The following is a 20,261-nucleotide window of genomic DNA, read 5'->3' as shown; positions in this document are numbered from 1 at the left end:
TAGTATCACTATGGTAACTGCCTAGCAACCAGATGGGCTTACCCTAGCAACCGAAAGTAACAAATCACATATCTCTGCATCACAAAAACATAGAGACTTCCGGTTGACTTATTTCAATCAGGATGGCAAGGAGACTTGATAAGTATCACTATGTTAACTGCCTAGCAACCAGATGGGGTTACCCTAGCAACCGAGTAACAAATCACATATCTCTGCATCAGAAAACGTAGAGACTTCCGGGTTGACTTATTTCAATCAGGATGGCAAGGACACTTCATTAGTATCACTATGGTAACTGCCTAGCAACCACATGAGCTTACCCTAGCAACCGAGTAACAAATCACATATCTCTGCATCAGAAAAGCGTAGAGACTTCCGGGTTGACTTATTTCAATCAGGATGGCAAGGACACTTGATTAGTATCACTATGATTACTGCCTAGCAACCAGATGGGGTTACCCTAGCAACCGAGTAACAAATCACATATCTCTGCACCAGAAAATAGTACTGACTTCCGGGTTGATTTATTTCACTCAGGATGGCAAGGACACTTCATTACTATCACTATGGTAACTGCCTAGCAACCAGATGGGGTTACCCTAGCAACCGAGAAACAAATCACATATCTCTGCACCAGAAAAGAGTACAGACTTCCAGGTTGATTTATTTCAACCAGGATGGCAAGGACACTTCATTAGTATCAATATGGTAACTGCCTAGCAACCACATGGGGTTACCCTAGCAACCGAAGTAACAAATCACATATCTCTGCATCAGAAAACGTAGAGACTTCTGGGTTGACTTATTTCAATCAGGATGGCAAGGACACTTGATTACTATCACTATGGTAACTGCCTAGCAACCAGATGGGGTTACCCTAGCAACCGAAAGTAACAAATCACATATCTCTGCACCAGAAAATAGTACTGACTTCCGGTTGATTTATTTCACTCAGGATGGCAAGGACACTTGATTACTATCACTATGGTAACTGCCTAGCAACCAGATGGGGTTACCCTAGCAACCGAGAAACAAATCACATATCTCTGCACCAGAAAAGAGTACAGACTTCCGGGTTGATTTATTTCACTCAGGATGGCAAGGACACTTGATTAGTATCACTATGGTAACTGCCTAGCAACCAGATGGGGTTACCCTAGCAACCGAGATAACAAATCACATATCTCTGCATCAGAAAAACGTAGAGACTTCCGGGTTGATTTATTTCAACCAGGATGGCAAGGAGACTTCATTAGTATCACTATGGTAACTGCCTAGCAACCAGATGGGGTTACCCTAGCAACCGAAGTAACAAATCACATATCTCTGCACCAGAAAACACTACAGACTTCCGGGTTGACTTATTTCACTCAGGATGGAAAGGAGCCATGTATTGTATTACCTTGGTAACTGCATAGCAACCACATGGGCTTACCCTAGCAACCTAGTAACAAATCACATATTTCTGCACCAGAAAATCGTACAGACTTCTGGGTTGATTTATTTATGACCATAATTTTTGTTCTTTTCAAGTTACAACATGCTGTTTGATCTAGTTTTGCCACGGCAAGCACCACTCACATTTTCTTCAGGAAATGTACCTATCTAGTTAGTGGTGCTTGCAAAGCATCACTATTGTAATCTCACATACTTATTTTTATTTTTCTTCTTTTTATTATTATTCTATCTCCTGACAAAACTTCGCACCTAACTCGTCCCCAAGACCGCTTAGTGAGACCCACAAATGAGGTGTCAAATCTAACGCCTATTGAGGACACGCGGTGCTATGACTTTTATGTTTATCGGGTACGGTATTTGCCCCAGGGGCAAAAAAGCGCCTAAAAATCCCATAGACTTAACATTGTGACAAACTTTGAGCGCCACAGCTCCAAGCTTAGGATTTCACAGAAACGCAGTGATTTGCCACATTTGAAGAGGCTGGCAGGCTCTGTAAGAGCATACCTCAATATGGGGTAAAAGTTGCACCCTGGGGGCAGGAGCTGCCCAAAAATGCCCCAATTGACTTATAATGGTGTAGGACGGCCCATGAAATGAAAAGGCATAGGGATTTGTATTGAACATAGCTCTGGATCACAGTGTCATAGAGACCAGGGGTGGGCTCATTTTACTCAGACGACCAATCAGTCTCTCAGGATCATTGTGAAGCTATCAAGCCACGCCCTAGCAACCATTAAGAGCACCTTAGCAACAAGTCCCATAGACTTCTATTGAAACAGATCAAAGGGATATCTCCGGATAGAAGTGTCATAGAAACACAAGGGTGGTCTCGCTTGACTCGGACAGCAAACAGCCAATCATGCATCAAATCAACACTTCCTAGCCCCTCCCTAGCAACCATTGTCGAAAGCACCTTAACAACCAAAATCCATAGAGGGATATCTTCCATTCTGAATGTCACAGAGGCATGGGAGTTGGTTTATATCATTCATACTGACAAGCAGCCTTTGGAGATTCATGATTGGCAGCTGCCAAGCCACTCCCTAGCAACTAAACAGAGTACCCTAGCAACCGCTTAGCAGTAACTATATCTCTGCACCACAAAATCAGAGAGACTTCTGGGTTGATTTATTTCAATCAGGATGGCAAGGAGACTTGATTAGTATCACTATGGTAACTGCCTAGCAACCAGATGGGGTTACTCCTAGCAACCGAGTAACAAATCACATATCTCTGCATCAGAAAACGTAGAGACTTCCGGGTTGACTTATTTCAATCAGGATGGAAAGGACACTTCATTAGTATCACTATGGTAACTGCCTAGCAACCAGATGGGCTTACCCTAGCAACCGAAAGTAACAAATCACATATCTCTGCATCACAAAAACATAGAGACTTCCGGTTGACTTATTTCAATCAGGATGGCAAGGACACTTCATTAGTATCACTATGGTAACTGCCTAGCAACCAGATGAGCTTACCCTAGCAACCGAGTAACAAATCACATATCTCTGCATCAGAAAACGTAGAGACTTCCGGGTTGACTTATTTCAATCAGGATGGCAAGGACACTTGATTAGTATCACTATGGTATCTGCCTAGCAACCAGATGGGCTTACCCTAGCAACCGAAAGTAACAAATCACATATCTCTGCATCACAAAAACATAGAGACTTCCGGGTTGACTTATTTCAATCAGGATGGCAAGGAGACTTGATAAGTATCACTATGTTAACTGCCTAGCAACCAGATGGGGTTACCCTAGCAACCGAGAAACAAATCACATATCTCGCACCAGAAAAGAGTACAGACTTCCGGTTGATTTATTTCAATCAGGATGGCAAGGACACTTGATTACTATCACTATGGTAACTGCCTAGCAACCAGATGGGGTTACCCTAGCAACCGAGAAACAAATCACATATCTCGCACCAGAAAAGAGTACAGACTTCCGGTTGATTTATTTCAATCAGGATGGCAAGGAGACTTGATTAGTATCACTATGGTAACTGCCTAGCAACCAGATGGGGTTACCCTAGCAACCGAGTAACAAATCACATATCTCTGCATCAGAAAACGTAGAGACTTCCGGGTTGACTTATTTCAATCAGGATGGCAAGGAGACTTGATTAGTATCACTATGGTAACTGCCTAGCAACCAGATGGGGTTACCCTAGCAACCGAGTAACAAATCACATATCTCTGCATCAGAAAACGTAGAGACTTCCGGGTTGACTTATTTCAATCAGGATGGCAAGGAGACTTGATTAGTATCACTATGGTAACTGCCTAGCAACCAGATGGGGTTACCCTAGCAACCGAGTAACAAATCACATATCTCTGCATCAGAAAACATAGAGACTTCCGGGTTGACTTATTTCAATCAGGATGGCAAGGACACTTGATTAGTATCACTGTGGTAACTGCCTAGCAACCAGATGGGGTTACCCTAGCAACCGAAAGTAACAAATCACATATCTCTGCATCAGAAAACGTAGAGACTTCCGGGTTGACTTATTTCAATCAGGATGGCAAGGACACTTGATTAGTATCACTATGGTAACTGCCTAGCAACCAGATGGGCTTACCCTAGCAACCGAGTAACAAATCACATATCTCTGCATCAGAAAACGTAGAGACTTCTGGGTTGGTTTATTTCACTCAGGATGGCAAGGAGACTTGATAAGTATCACTATGGTAACTGCCTAGCAACAAGGAGGGGTTACCCTAGCAACCAAATAACAAATCACATATCTCTGGATCACAACATCGTAGAGACTTCCTGGTTGACTGATTTTACTCTGGATAGCAAGGAGACTTGATAAGTATCACTATGGTAACTGCCTAGCAACCACATGGGGTTACCCTAGCAACCGCAGTAACAAATCACATATCTCTGCACCAGAAAACAGTACAGATTTTTGGGTTGAATTATTTCACTCAGGATGGAAAGGAGCCATGTATTGTATTACCTTGCTAACTGCATAGCAACCACATGGGCTTACCCTAGCAACCTAGTAACAAATCACATATTTCTGCACCAGAAAATTATACAGACTTCTGGGTTGATTTATTTATGACCACAATTTCTGTTCTTTTCAAGCAGGCTATTTGATCTAGTTTTGCCACGGCAAGCACCACTCACATTTTCTTCAGGAAATGTACCTATCTAGTTATTCTATTATTTATTCTTATTTATTATATCTCTTAACAAAACTTCGCACCTAACTCGCCCCAAGACCGCTTAGCGAGACCCACCTAATGAGGTGTCAAATCGAACGCCTATTGAGGACACGTGTGCTATGACTTTTATGTTTATCGGGTACGGTATTTGCCCCAGGGGCAAAAAAGCGCCTAAAAATCCCATAGACTTAACATTGAGACAAACTTTGACGCGCCACAGCTCCAAGCTAGGATTTCAGAGAAACGCAGTGATTTGCCACATTTGAAGAGGCTGGCAGGCTCTGTAAGAGCATACCTCAATATGGGGTAAAAGTTGCACCCCTGGGGGCAGGAGCTGCCCAAAAATGCCCCAATTGACTTATAATGGTGTAGGACGGCCCATGAAATGAAAAGGCATAGGGATTTGTATTGAACATAGCTCTGGATCACAGTGTCATAGAGACGAGGGGGTGGGCTCATTTTACTCAGACAACCAATCAGTCTCTCAGGATCATTGTGAAGCTATCAAGCCACGCCCTAGCAACCATTAAGAGCACCTTAGCAACAAGTCCCATAGACTTCTATTGAAACAGATCAAAGGGATATCTCCGGATAGAAGTGTCATAGAAACACAAGGGTGGTCTCGCTTGACTCGGACAGCAAACAGCCAATCATGCATCACATCAACACTTCCTAGCCCCTCCCTAGCAACCATTGTCGAGCACCTTAACAACCAAAATCCATAGAGGGATATCTTCCATTCTGAATGTCACAGAGGCATGGGAGTTGGTTTATATCATTCATACTGACAAGCAGCCTTTGGAGATTCATGATTGGCAGCTGCCAAGCCACTCCCTAGCAACTAAACAGAGTACCCTAGCAACCGCGTAACAAGTCACTATATCTCTGCACCAGAAAATCAGAGAGACTTCTGGGTTGATTTATTTCAATCAGGATGGCAAGGAGACTTGATTAGTATCACTATGGTAACTGCCTAGCAACCAGATGGGGTTACCCTAGCAACCGAGTAACAAATCACATATCTCTGCACCAGAAAACACTACAGACTTCCGGGTTGACTTATTTCACTCAGGATGGAAAGGAGCCATGTCATTGTATTACCTATGGTAACTGCATAGCAACCACATGGGCTTACTCCTAGCAACCGAGTAACAAATCACATATTTCTGCACCAGAAAATCGTACAGACTTCTGGGTTGATTTATTTATGACCATAATTTTTGTTCTTTTCTGCTACAAGCATGCTATTTGATCTAGTTTTGCCACATGCAAGCACCACTCACATTTTCTTCAGGAAATGTACCTATCTAGTTACTTGCAAGCATCACTATTTATCTCAATCTATCTATTTTATTAGTGGTGCTTGCAAAGCATCACTATTGTAATCTCACATACTTATTTTTATTTTTCTTCTTTTATTATTATTCTATCTCCGCACAAAACTTCGCACCTAACTCGCCCCAAGACCGCTTAGCGAGACCCACAAATGAGGTGTCAAATCTAACGGCCTATTGAGGACACGTGTGCTATGACTTTTATAGTTTATCGGGTACGGTATTTGCCCCAGGGGCAAAAAAGCGCCTAAAAATCCCATAGACTTAACATTGTGACAAACTTTGAGGCCACAGCTCCGAAGCTAGGATTTCACAGAAACGCAGTGATTTGCCACATTTGAAGAGGCTGGCAGGCTCTGTAAGAGCATACCTCAATATGGGGTAAAAGTTGCACCTCTGGGGGCAGGAGCTGCCCAAAATGCCCCAATTGACTTATAATGGTGTAGGACGCCCATGAAATGAAAAAGGCATAGGGATTTGTATTGAACATAGCTCTGGATCACAGTGTCATAGAGACCAGGGGTGGGCTCATTTTACTCAGACGACCAATCAGTCTCTCAGGATCATTGTGAAGCTATCAAGCCACGCCCTAGCAACCATTAAGAGCACCTTAGCAACAAGTCCCATAGACTTCTATTGAAACAGATCAAAGGGATATCTCCGGATAGAAGTGTCATAGAAACACAAGGGTGGTCTCGCTTGACTCGGACAGCAAACAGCCAATCATGCATCAAATCAACACTTCCTAGCCCCTCCCTAGCAACCATTGTCGAGCACCTTAACAACCAAAATCCATAGAGGGATATCTTCCATTCTGAATGTCACAGAGGCATGGGAGTTGGTTTATATCATTCATACTGACAAGCAGCCTTTGGAGATTCATGATTGGCAGCTGCCAAGCCACTCCCTAGCAACTAAACAGAGTACCCTAGCAACCGCTTAGCAGTAACTATATCTCTGCACCACAAAATCAGAGAGACTTCTGGGTTGATTTATTTCAATCAGGATGGCAAGGAGACTTGATTAGTATCACTATGGTAACTGCCTAGCAACCAGATGGGGTTACCCTAGCAACCGAAGTAACAAATCACATATCTCTGCATCAGAAAACGTAGAGACTTCCGGGTTGACTTATTTCAATCAGGATGGAAAGGACACTTCATTAGTATCACTATGGTAACTGCCTAGCAACCAGATGGGCTTACCCTAGCAACCGAAAGTAACAAATCACATATCTCTGCATCACAAAAACATAGAGACTTCCGGGTTGACTTATTTCAATCAGGATGGCAAGGACACTTCATTAGTATCACTATGGTAACTGCCTAGCAACCAGATGAGCTTACCCTAGCAACCGAGTAACAAATCACATATCTCTGCATCAGAAAAACGTAGAGACTTCCGGGTTGACTTATTTCAATCAGGATGGCAAGGACACTTGATTAGTATCACTATGGTATCTGCCTAGCAACCAGATGGGCTTACCCTAGCAACCGAGTAACAAATCACATATCTCTGCATCACAAAAACATAGAGACTTCCGGGTTGACTTATTTCAATCAGGATGGCAAGGAGACTTGATAAGTATCACTATGTTAACTGCCTAGCAACCAGATGGGGTTACCCTAGCAACCGAGAAACAAATCACATATCTCGCACCAGAAAAGAGTACAGACTTCCGGGTTGATTTATTTCAATCAGGATGGCAAGGACACTTGATTACTATCACTATGGTAACTGCCTAGCAACCAGATGGGGTTACTCCTAGCAACCGAGAAACAAATCACATATCTCGCACCAGAAAAGAGTACAGACTTCCGGGTTGATTTATTTCAATCAGGATGGCAAGGAGACTTGATTAGTATCACTATGGTAACTGCCTAGCAACCAGATGGGGTTACCCTAGCAACCGAAGTAACAAATCACATATCTCTGCATCAGAAAACGTAGAGACTTCCGGGTTGACTTATTTCAATCAGGATGGCAAGGAGACTTGATTAGTATCACTATGGTAACTGCCTAGCAACCAGATGGGGTTACCCTAGCAACCGAAAGTAACAAATCACATATCTCTGCATCAGAAAAACGTAGAGACTTCCGGGTTGACTTATTTCAATCAGGATGGCAAGGAGACTTGATTAGTATCACTATGGTAACTGCCTAGCAACCAGATGGGGTTACCCTAGCAACCGAAGTAACAAATCACATATCTCTGCATCAGAAAACATAGAGACTTCCGGTTGACTTATTTCAATCAGGATGGCAAGGACACTTGATTAGTATCACTGTGGTAACTGCCTAGCAACCAGATGGGGTTACCCTAGCAACCGAAAGTAACAAATCACATATCTCTGCATCAGAAAAACGTAGAGACTTCCGGGTTGACTTATTTCAATCAGGATGGCAAGGACACTTGATTAGTATCACTATGGTAACTGCCTAGCAACCAGATGGGCTTACCCTAGCAACCGAGTAACAAATCACATATCTCTGCATCAGAAAAACGTAGAGACTTCTGGGTTGGTTTATTTCACTCAGGATGGCAAGGAGACTTGATAAGTATCACTATGGTAACTGCCTAGCAACAAGGAGGGGTTACCCTAGCAACCAAATAACAAATCACATATCTCTGGATCACAACATCGTAGAGACTTCCTGGTTGACTGATTTTACTCTGGATAGCAAGGAGACTTGATAAGTATCACTATGGTAACTGCCTAGCAACCACATGGGGTTACCCTAGCAACCCAGTAACAAATCACATATCTCTGCACCAGAAAACAGTACAGATTTTTGGGTTGAATTATTTCACTCAGGATGGAAAGGAGCCATGTATTGTATTACCTTGCTAACTGCATAGCAACCACATGGGCTTACCCTAGCAACCTAGTAACAAATCACATATTTCTGCACCAGAAAATTATACAGACTTCTGGGTTGATTTATTTATGACCACAATTTCTGTTCTTTTCAAGCAGGCTATTTGATCTAGTTTTGCCACTGCAAGCACCACTCACATTTTCTTCAGGAAATGTACCTATCTAGTTTTTATTTTTATTATATCTCTTAACAAAACTTCGCACCTAACTCGTCCCAAGACCGCTTGGCATGAGACCCACCTAATGAGGTATCAAATCGAACGGCCTATTGAGGACACGTGTGCTATGACTTTTATGTTTATCGGGTACGGTATTTGCCCCAGGGGCAAAAAAAGCGCCTAAAAATCCCATAGACTTAACATTGAGACAAACTTTGACGGCCACAGCTCCAAGCTTAGGATTTCGTGAGAAACGCAGTGATTTGCCACATTTGAAGAGGCTGGCAGGCTCTGTAAGAGCATACCTCAATATGGGGTAAAAGTTGCACTCCTGGGGGCAGGAGCTGCCCAAAAATGCCCCAATTGACTTATAATGGTGTAGGACGGCCCATGAAATGAAAAGGCATAGGGATTTGTATTGAACATAGCTCTGGATCACAGTGTCATAGAGACGAGGGGTGGGCTCATTTTACTCAGACAACCAATCAGTCTCTCTGGATCATTGTGAAGCTATCAAGCCACGCCCTAGCAACCATTAAGAGCACCTTAGCAACAAGTCCCATAGACTTCTATTGAAAAAGATCAAAGGGATATCTCCGGATAGAAGTGTCATAGAAACACAAGGGTGGTCTCGCTTGACTCGGACAGCAAACAGCCAATCATGCATCACTTCAACACTTCCTAGCCCCTCCCTAGCAACCATTGTCGAGCACCTTAACAACCAAAATCCATAGAGGGATATCTTCCATTCTGAATGTCACAGAGGCATGGGAGTTGGTTTATATCATTCATACTGACAAGCAGCCTTTGGAGATTCATGATTGGCAGCTGCCAAGCCACTCCCTAGCAACTACACAGAGTACCCTAGCAACCGCTTAGCAGTAACTATATCTCTGCACCAGAAAATCAGAGAGACTTCTGGGTTGATTTATTTCAATCAGGATGGCAAGGAGACTTGATAAGTATCACTATGTTAACTGCCTAGCAACCAGATGGGGTTACCCTAGCAACCGAAGTAACAAATCACATATCTCTGCATCAGAAAACGTAGAGACTTCCGGGTTGACTTATTTCAATCAGGATGGCAAGGACACTTCATTAGTATCACTATGGTAACTGCCTAGCAACCAGATGGGCTTACCCTAGCAACCGAGTAACAAATCACATATCTCTGCATCACAAAAACATAGAGACTTCCGGGTTGACTTATTTCAATCAGGATGGCAAGGACACTTGATTACTATCACTATGGTAACTGCCTAGCAACCAGATGGGGTTACCCTAGCAACCGAGTAACAAATCACATATCTCTGCACCAGAAAACAGTACAGACTTCTGGGTTGATTTATTTCACTCAGGATGGCAAGGACACTTGATTAGTATCACTATGGTAACTGCCTAGCAACCAGATGGGGTTACCCTAGCAACCGAGTAACAAATCACATATCTCTGCACCAGAAAATAGTACAGACTTCCGGGTTGATTTATTTCAATCAGGATGGCAAGGACACTTGATTACTATCACTATGGTAACTGCCTAGCAACCAGATGGGGTTACCCTAGCAACCGAGTAACAAATCACATATCTCTGCACCAGAAAACAGTACAGACTTCCGGGTTGACTTATTTCACTCAGGATGGCAAGGACACTTGATTAGTATCACTATGGTAACTGCCTAGCAACCACATGGGCTTACCCTAGCAACCTAGTAACAAATCACATATTTCTGCACCAGAACATCATACAGACTTCTGGGTTGATTTATTTATGACCATAATTTTTGTTCTTTTCAAGTTACAACATGCTGTTTGATCTAGTTTTGCCACGGCAAGCACCACTCACATTTTCTTCAGGAAATGTACCTATCTAGTTATTTTTATTTATTATATCTCTTAACAAAACTTCGGCACCTAACTCGTCCCGCGACCGCTTGGCGTAGACCCACTAATGAGGTATCAAATCGAACGGCCTATTGAGGACACGTGTGCTATGACTTTTATGTTTATCGGGTACGGTATTTGCCCCAGGGGCAAAAAAGCGCCTAAAAATCCCATAGACTTAACATTGAGACAAACTTTGACGCCACAGCTCCAAGCTTAGGATTTCGTAGAAACGCAGTGATTTGCCACATTTGAAGAGGCTGGCAGGCTCTGTAAGAGCATACCTCAATATGGGGTAAAAGTTGCACCCCTGGGGGCAGGAGCTGCCCAAAAATGCCCCAATTGACTTATAATGGTGTAGGACGCCCATGAAATGAAAAGGCATAGGGATTTGTATTGAACATAGCTCTGGATCACAGTGTCATAGAGACGAGGGGTGGGCTCATTTTACTCAGACAACCAATCAGTCTCTCTGGATCATTGTGAAGCTATCAAGCCACGCCCTAGCAACCATTAAGAGCACCTTAGCAACAAGTCCCATAGACTTCTATTGAAAAAGATCAAAGGGATATCTCCGGATAGAAGTGTCATAGAAACACAAGGGTGGTCTCGCTTGACTCGGACAGCAAACAGCCAATCATGCATCACTTCAACACTTCCTAGCCCCTCCCTAGCAACCATTGTCGAGCACCTTAACAACCAAAATCCATAGAGGGATATCTTCCATTCTGAATGTCACAGAGGCATGGGAGTTGGTTTATATCATTCATACTGACAAGCAGCCTTTGGAGATTCATGATTGGCAGCTGCCAAGCCACTCCCTAGCAACTACACAGAGTACCCTAGCAACCGCTTAGCAGTAACTATATCTCTGCACCAGAAAATCAGAGAGACTTCTGGGTTGATTTATTTCAATCAGGATGGCAAGGAGACTTGATAAGTATCACTATGTTAACTGCCTAGCAACCAGATGGGGTTACCCTAGCAACCGAGTAACAAATCACATATCTCTGCATCAGAAAACGTAGAGACTTCCGGGTTGACTTATTTCAATCAGGATGGCAAGGACACTTCATTAGTATCACTATGGTAACTGCCTAGCAACCACATGGGCTTACCCTAGCAACCGAGTAACAAATCACATATCTCTGCATCACAAAAACATAGACACTTCCGGGTTGACTTACTTCAATCAGGATGGCAAGGAGACTTCATTAGTATCACTATGGTAACTGCCTAGCAACCAGATGGGCTTACCCTAGCAACCGAGTAACAAATCACATATCTCTGCATCAGAAAAACGTAGAGACTTCCGGGTTGACTTATTTCAATAAGGATGGCAAGGACACTTGATTAGTATCACTATGGTATCTGCCTAGCAACCAGATGGGGTTACCCTAGCAACCGAGTAAAAAATCACATATCTCTGCATCACAAAAACATAGAGACTTCCGGGTTGACTTATTTCAATCAGGATGGCAAGGAGACTTCATTAGTATCACTATGGTAACTGCCTAGCAACCAGATGGGCTTACCCTAGCAACCGAGTAACAAATCACATATCTCTGCATCAGAAAACGTAGAGACTTCGGGTTGACTTATTTCAATAAGGATGGCCAGGAGACTTGATTACTATCACTATGGTAACTGCCTAGCAACCAGATGGAGTTACCCTAGCAACCGAGCAACATATCACATATCTCTGCACCAGAACACACTACAGACTTCCGGGTTGACTTATTTCACTCAGGATGGAAAGGAGCCATGTATTGTATTACCTTGGTAACTGCATAGCAACCACACGGGCTTACCCTAGCAACCGAGTAACAAATCACATATTTCTGCACCAGAAAATCGTACAGACTTCTGGGTTGATTTATTTATGGCCATAATTTTTGTTCTTTTCCAGTTACAACATGCTGTTTGACGAGTTTTGCCACGGCAAGCACCACTCACATTTTCTTCAGGAAATGTACCTATCTAGTTATTTTTATTTTTATTTTTATATCTCCGTACAAAACTTCGGCACCTAACTCGTCCCGCGACCGCTTGGCGTAGACCCACGAATGAGGTATCAAATCGAACGGCCTATTGAGGACACGTGTGCTATGACTTTTATAAGCTGATCAGGGTACGGTATTTGCCCCAGGGGCAAAAAAGCGCCGAAAAATCCCATAGACTTAACATTGCGACAAACTTTGACGCATCACAGCTCCGAAGCGAGGATTTCGCAGAAACGTGTGATATGCTACATTTGAAGAGGCTGGCAGGCTCTGTAAGAGCATGCCTCAATATGGGGTAAAAGTTGCACCCCTGGGGGGCAGGAGCAGCCCAAAGTTGCCCCCATTGACTTACAATGGTGTAGGACGGACCATGAAATAGGGATTTTGTATTGAACATAGCTCTGGATCACAGTGTCGTAGAGACAAGGGGCCGGGCTCATTTTACTCAGACGACCAATCAGTCTCTCGGGATCATTGAGAAGCTATCAAGCCACGCCCTAGCAACAATTTAGAGCACCTTAGCAACAACTCCCATAGACTTCTAACAAAAAACATCAAAGGGATATCTCCGGATATAAGTGTCATAGAAACACAACGGTGGTCTCGTTTGACTCGGGGCAGCAAACAGCCAATCATGAATCACCTCAACACTTCCTAGCCCCTCCCTAGAAACCATTGTCGAGCACCTTAGCAACAAAATCCATAGAGGGATATCTTCCATTATGAATGTCACAGAGGCATGGGAGTTGGTTTATATCATTCATACTGACAAGCAGCCTTTGGACTTTCACGATTGGCCACTGCCAAGCCACTCCCTAGCAACCAAACAGAGTACCCTGGCAACCGTTTAGCTACAACTATATCTCTGCACCACAAAATCAGAGAGACTTCTGGGTTGATTTATTTCAATCAGGATGGCAAGGACACTTGATAAGTATCACTACGCTAACTGCCTAACAACCACATGGGGTTACCCTAGCAACAGAGTAACAAATCACATATCTCTGCATCAGAAAAACGTAGAGACTTCCGGGTTGACTTGTTTCGCTCGGGGTGGAAAGGAGCCGCGTATCGTATCACCTTGGTAACTTCATAGCAACCACACGGGCTTACCCTAGCAACCGAGTAACAAATCACATATTTCTGCACCAGAAAATCGTACAGACTTCCGGGTTGATTTATTTACGACCGCGATTTTTGTTCTTTTCGAGTTACAGCACGCTGTTTGACGAGTTTCGCCACGGCAAGCACCACTCACATTTTCTTCAGGAAATGTACCCATCTAGTTCTTCTTATTATATCTCCGTACAAAACTTCGGCACCTAACTCGTCCCACACCGTTTGGCGTAGACCCACGAATGAGGTGTCAAATCGAACAGCCTATTGAGGACACGTGTGCTATGACTTTTATAAGCGATCGGGGGTACGATGTTTGCCCCAGGGGCAAAAAAGCGGCCGAAAAATCCCATAGACTTAACATTGCGTCAAACTTTGACACGTCACAGCTCCGAGCAAGGATTTCGCAGAAACGTGTGATTTGCCACATTTGAAGAGGCTGGCAGGCTCTGTAAGAGCATACCTCAATATGGGGTAAATGTTGCACCCCTGGGGGGCAGGAGCTGCCCAAAGTTGCCCCCATTGACTTACAATGGTGGAGGACGGCCCATGAAATCAAATGGCATAGGAATTTTGTATTGAACATAGCTCTGGATCACAGTGTCATAGAGACAAGAGGGCGGGCTCATTTCACTCAGACGACCAATCAGTCTCTCGCGATCATTGTGAAGCTATCAAGCCACGCCCTAGCAACAATTTAAAGCACCTTAGCAACAAGTCCCATAGATTTCTAATGAAAGACATCAAAGGGATATCTCCGGATAGAAGTGTCCTAGAAACACAAGGGTGGTCTCGTTTGACTCGGGGCAACAAACAGCCAATCATGAATCACCTCAACCCTTCCTAGCACCTCCCTAGCAACCATTGTCGAGCACCTTAGCAACCAAAATCCATAGAGGGATATCTTCCATTCTGAATGTCACAGAGGCATGGGAGTTGGCTTATATCATTCATACTGACAAGCAGCCTTTGGAGATTCATGATTGGCAGCTGCCAAGCCACTCCCTAGCAACTAAACAGAGTGCCCTAGCAACCGTTTAGCAATAACTATATCTCTGCACCAGAAAATCATAGAGACTTCTGGGTTGATTTATTTCAATCAGGATGGCAAGGAGACTTGATAAGTATCACTAGGGTAACTGCCTAGCAACCACATGGGGTTACCCTGGCAACCGAGTAACAAATCACATATCTCTGCACCAGAAAATCGAAGAGAATTCTGGGTTGATTTATTTCAATCAGGATTGCAAGGAGACTTGATAAGTATCACTATGGTAACTGCCTAGCAACCAGATGGGGGTACCCTAGCAACCGAGTAACAAATCACATATCTCTGCATCAGAAAAACGTAGAGACTTCTGGGTTGGTTTATTTCAATCAGGATGGCAAAGACACTTGATTAGAATAACTATGGTAACTGCCTAGCAACAAGGAGGGGTTACCCTAGCAACCAAGTAACAAATCACATATCTCTGGATCAGAACATCGTAGAGACTTCCGGGTTGACTGATTTTACTCAGGATAGCAAGGACACTTGATAAATATCACTATGTTAACTGCCTAGCAACCAGATTGTGGTACCCTAGCAACCGAGTAAAAAACACATATCTCAGCAGTTATAAAATGCTATTTGACGAGTTTTGCCACGGCAAGCACCACTCACATTTTCTTCAGGAAATGTACATTCTAGTTATTATTATTATTCTTCTTACTCTGAAATTTCTATATCTAACTCCTCCTAGAGCTTTAACTCCATATACTCCAAACTCGGCACAGACACTCAAACTGTTCTGACTCAAGTTGCTATATCTTTTCTAACTGATCCGACTTACAGTATTCTCACAGCGGATGATCAAAAACGGGAAAAATCCCATTCGCTTACATTGACTGAATGTACAGATGAGCCAACACCAACTGTCAAAATTCAATAAACTTTATTTAAAAAACTGTTTTTACAATATTGCTGTCAATACAATGTTTATATATCTCTCTCTATCTATTTCTTTGTATTCATCCTTTTTCATCCCTCTCTCTGTCATATCTGTCTATCTGTATGTCTGTCTGTCTGTCATTTAGTGCAACCTAGCAACCAAACCTAGCAACCAGAACCCATTGAGTGCCATTCAAAATTGCTTAGATGGATATCACCTGATCGGAATGTCCTACAGACATGAGAGTTGGCTTGCTTGAATTGGTTGAGCAGTCAGTCTTTAAGTATCATCATGGAAACTACTAAGCCACGCCCTAGCAACCATTTAGATGACCCTAGCAACCAAATCCCTTTGACTTCCATTCAAAATCACTAAGATGTGTATCTCAGGATCAGAATGTCATAGAGACTTCCGGGTTTACTTATTTCACTTAGGATAGCAAGGAGCCTCATTAAGTATCACCTTGGTAACTGCCTAGCAACCACATGAGCTTAACCTAGCAACCGAGTAACAAATCACATATCTCTGCAACAGAAAGTCGTAGAGACTTCTAGGTTGATTTATTTCAATCAGGATGGCAAGGAGAGTTGATAAGTATAACTATGGTAACTGCCTAGCAACCACATTGGGTTACCCTAGCAACCGAGTAACAAATCACATATCTCTGCACCAGGAAATCATAGAGACTTCTGGGTTGGTTTATTTCAATCAGGATGGCAAGAAGACTTGATAAGTATCACTATGGTATCTGCCTAACAACCAGATGGGGTTACCCTAGCAACCGAGTAACAAATCACATATCTCTGCAACACAAAATCGTAGAGACTTCTAGGTTGATTTATTTCAATCAGGATGGCAAGGGGAGTTGATAAGTATAACTATGGTAACTGCCTAGCAACCAGATGGGGTTACCCTAGCAACCGAGTAACAAATCACATATCTCTGCACCAGGAAATCATAGAGACTTCTGGGTTGGTTTATTTCAATCAGGATGGCAAGAAGACTTGATAAGTATCAGTATGGTGACTGCCTAACAACCAGATGGGGTTACCCTAGCAACCGAGTAACAAATCACATATCTCTGCAACAGAAAATCGTAGAGACTTCTAGGTTGATTTATTTCAATCAGGATGGCAAGGGCAGTTGATAAGTATAACTATGGTAATTGCCTAGCAACCAGATGGGGTTACCCTAGCAACCGAGTAACAAATCACATATCTCTGCACCAGAAAATCGTAGAGACTTCTGGGTTGATTTATTTCAATCAGGATGTAAAGGAGACTTGATAAGTATCACTATGGTAACTGCCTAGAAACCAGATGGGTTACCCTAGCAACCGAGTAACAAATCACATATCTCTGCACCAGAAAATTGTAGAGACTTCTGGGTTGGTTTGTTTAAATCAGGATGGCAAGAAGACTTGATAAGTATCACTATGGTATCTGCCTAACAACCAGATGGGGTTACCCTAGCAACCGAGTAACAAATCACATATCTCTGCAACAGAAAATCGTAGAGACTTCTAGGTTTATTTATTTCAATCAGGATGGCAAGGAGAGTTGATACGTATCACTATGGTAACTGCCTAGCAACCACATTGGGTTACCTTAGCAACCGAGTAACAAATCACATATCTCTGCACCAGGAAATCGTAGAGACTTCTGGGTTGGTTTATTTCAATCAGGATGGTAAGAAGACTTGATAAGTATAACTATGGTAACTGCCTAGCAACCACATTGGGTTACCCTAGCAACCGAGTAACAAATCACATATCTCTGCACCAGGTAATCGTAGAGACTTCTGGGTTGGTTTATTTCAATCAGAATGGCAAGAAGACTTGATAAGTATCACTATGGTATCTGCCTAACAACCAGATGGGGTTACCCTAGCAACCGAGTAACAAATCACATATATCTGCAACAGAAAATCGTAGAGACTTCTAGGTTGATTTATTTCAATCAGGATGGCAAGGAGAGTTGATAAGTATAACTATGGTAACTGCCTAGCAACAAGATGGGGTTACCCTAGCAACCGAGCAACAAATCACATATCTCTGCACCAGAAAATCGTAGAGACTTGTAGGTTGATTTATTTCAATCAGGATGGCAAGAAGACTTTATAAGTATCACTATGGTAACTGCCTAGAAACCAGATGGGTTACCCTAGCAACCGAGTAACAAATCACATATCTCTGCACCAGAAAATTGTAGAGACTTCTGGGTTGGTTTAAAGACTTCTGGCTTTGTTCATGGGACTCAGGGTAGCAAGGATCAATCAGTCTATCTATCTATCTATCTATCTATCTATCTGAGGGTCAATATCTATCTATCTATCTGTCTCGCTGTCTGTCTGTTGTCTATCTATCTATTTGAGGGTCAATGTCTATCTATCTATCGATCTATCCATCTATATCTCTTTCTATCTATCTATCTATCTATATATCTATCTATCTATCTGAGGGTCTATTTATCTATCTATCTCTGTATCTCTATCTATCTGAGGGTCAGTATCTATTTATCTATCTATCTGTCTATCTGTCTGTATGTCCATCTATCTATCTATCTATCTATCTATCTAGCAACTAAGTTAAACTTTAAACTACAAACTACTTTAAACTTCAAACTACTTTAAACTTCAAACTACTTTAAACTATAAACTACTTTAAACTCATTTAAACTACTTTAAACTATAAACTACTTTAAACTATAAACTAATTTAAACTAATTTAAACTTCAAACTACTTTAAACTTCAAACTTTCTGGTCCAAACTTTCACAAGCCAACTTAAAGTTTGTACTCAAACTTTTTAATCTAGTTGTTTTTAGTGCTTAACTTGTGTGCCTAAATAATGTAATGCCTTTTAATTATATAATTATTATATATATATTTTTTATAATTATTTAAAAATCTACTATATAAAATCATTACATATTGAATTATTATTATTTAAGGGGCTTTCTCAGCAAATATTTAAGTATGTGATTAATTGCTATTAATTCAATAAATGAATCAGCATACTATGTAATTAATTTGATAAAATTGTGTATCTTTAATTTTAATTGATAAACCTATATATATAATTTTCATTCTATGTTTATGTTATGTTTATCTAACATAATCATATTAGTTCTCAGTAGCAAAAAAGAAAGAAAAACATGGGATTTGAGCTGTTAATAGAAAAAGTAACGGGACAACAAGGTGTACACCATTCATGGAAAATACCAGTAAATGTTTTGACTTTCTGTTGTAATTTAACAGTCTCTTAATCATTTTCTCTCTTCCTTCTGGTCTTTCTCCCTCTGTTATTATAATTAAGTTGCAAGAAGGTCATCTGGTGGTGCGACATTTCCAGTTCCTGCGCTGGTCTGCTTACCGTGAAATCCCAGACTCAAAGCAGGCCTTCCTAAACCTGCTGGCACAAGTGCAGAAGTGGCAGAGGGAGTGTGGAGACGGTCGCACCATAGTACACTGCCTGTAAGTTTCATATGGCTCCATTTCCAAAATGCAAACTGGAGACCAATTACACTTACTTGGGTTGATTATAAAATCCAGGTCTCCGATGCTCCTGTACTCAGCTCAAAATTAGCCATGTACAGGGGTGCCATCAAGATTTCATTTCAGAATACACTCAGAAACCTGGCAATGATCTTGAAGAGAAAGATCCACAAACCAGAGAATTGAAGTGAACAAAGTACACCAAAAGTGCACTGCAGCGACCACCCACTCCCATGGCAAATTGTAAAAAGAGAAAAAGGCCAGCTGAAAAAGTGTGCAGGCACTGTGTTGAACAGCAAGAATGATATAATATTAATTCTGATAATAACACCAATCAATAAGCAAGTGCTTATAGTATGCATAGTGCGTATTTCTGCAGGCACTGCTGGTCGAGAACAACCAACAGTGAAAATCTTTTTAAAGCACTTAATCTCTGGTGATTTTTTAATGTCTTCATTATCCTCAATATTTGACTTCTCAATGTTCTGGCCTCAGGATCCTTCCACCTGTATTGGTCTGTAGTTTAACACAGCCTACCCTCTGTTAATGAGAGTGTATTGCAGTTGCACTGTATGAGGCTTCAAAGCATATGTGTGAGGTTTCCCATCCTCTATCAGCAGCCCTTAGGGAAATGATCTTAGCTCAGTACAATGTGACAGTTTTATTACATGACTTTTCCCCAGAATTTTCTCCATTCCCTCGTGCACTAAAAGAATTGCAGATGTCTGGCAGCCCTCTGTGGCAAAAATATGCCTCTTTCATAGCAATCCCCTGCAGACATTTCTAATACAATAATCCACATAAGCTTTGAAAGTGTATTGCAC

General features: G+C 42.1%; 1 protein-coding gene across 1 annotated transcript in view; it reads left to right on the top strand.

Moving 5' to 3' along the window:
• The window catches only part of LOC127619505 (receptor-type tyrosine-protein phosphatase U-like), a 432,480-nt gene that overhangs the window by 409,493 nt on the left and 2,726 nt on the right, over positions 1 to 20,261 (top strand). The window contains exon 29 of the mRNA XM_052092344.1: positions 19,259 to 19,416. Within this exon, the coding sequence (XP_051948304.1) occupies positions 19,259 to 19,416 (158 nt within the window). The remainder of the gene's footprint in view (positions 1 to 19,258; positions 19,417 to 20,261) is intronic.

Source organism: Xyrauchen texanus, chromosome 26, assembly GCF_025860055.1.
Source record: "Xyrauchen texanus isolate HMW12.3.18 chromosome 26, RBS_HiC_50CHRs, whole genome shotgun sequence".
NCBI classification, from domain to species: Eukaryota; Metazoa; Chordata; class Actinopteri; order Cypriniformes; family Catostomidae; genus Xyrauchen; species Xyrauchen texanus.
Note: the sequence above shows the minus strand (reverse complement) of the source record. Positions and strands in the feature narration are given on the sequence as shown.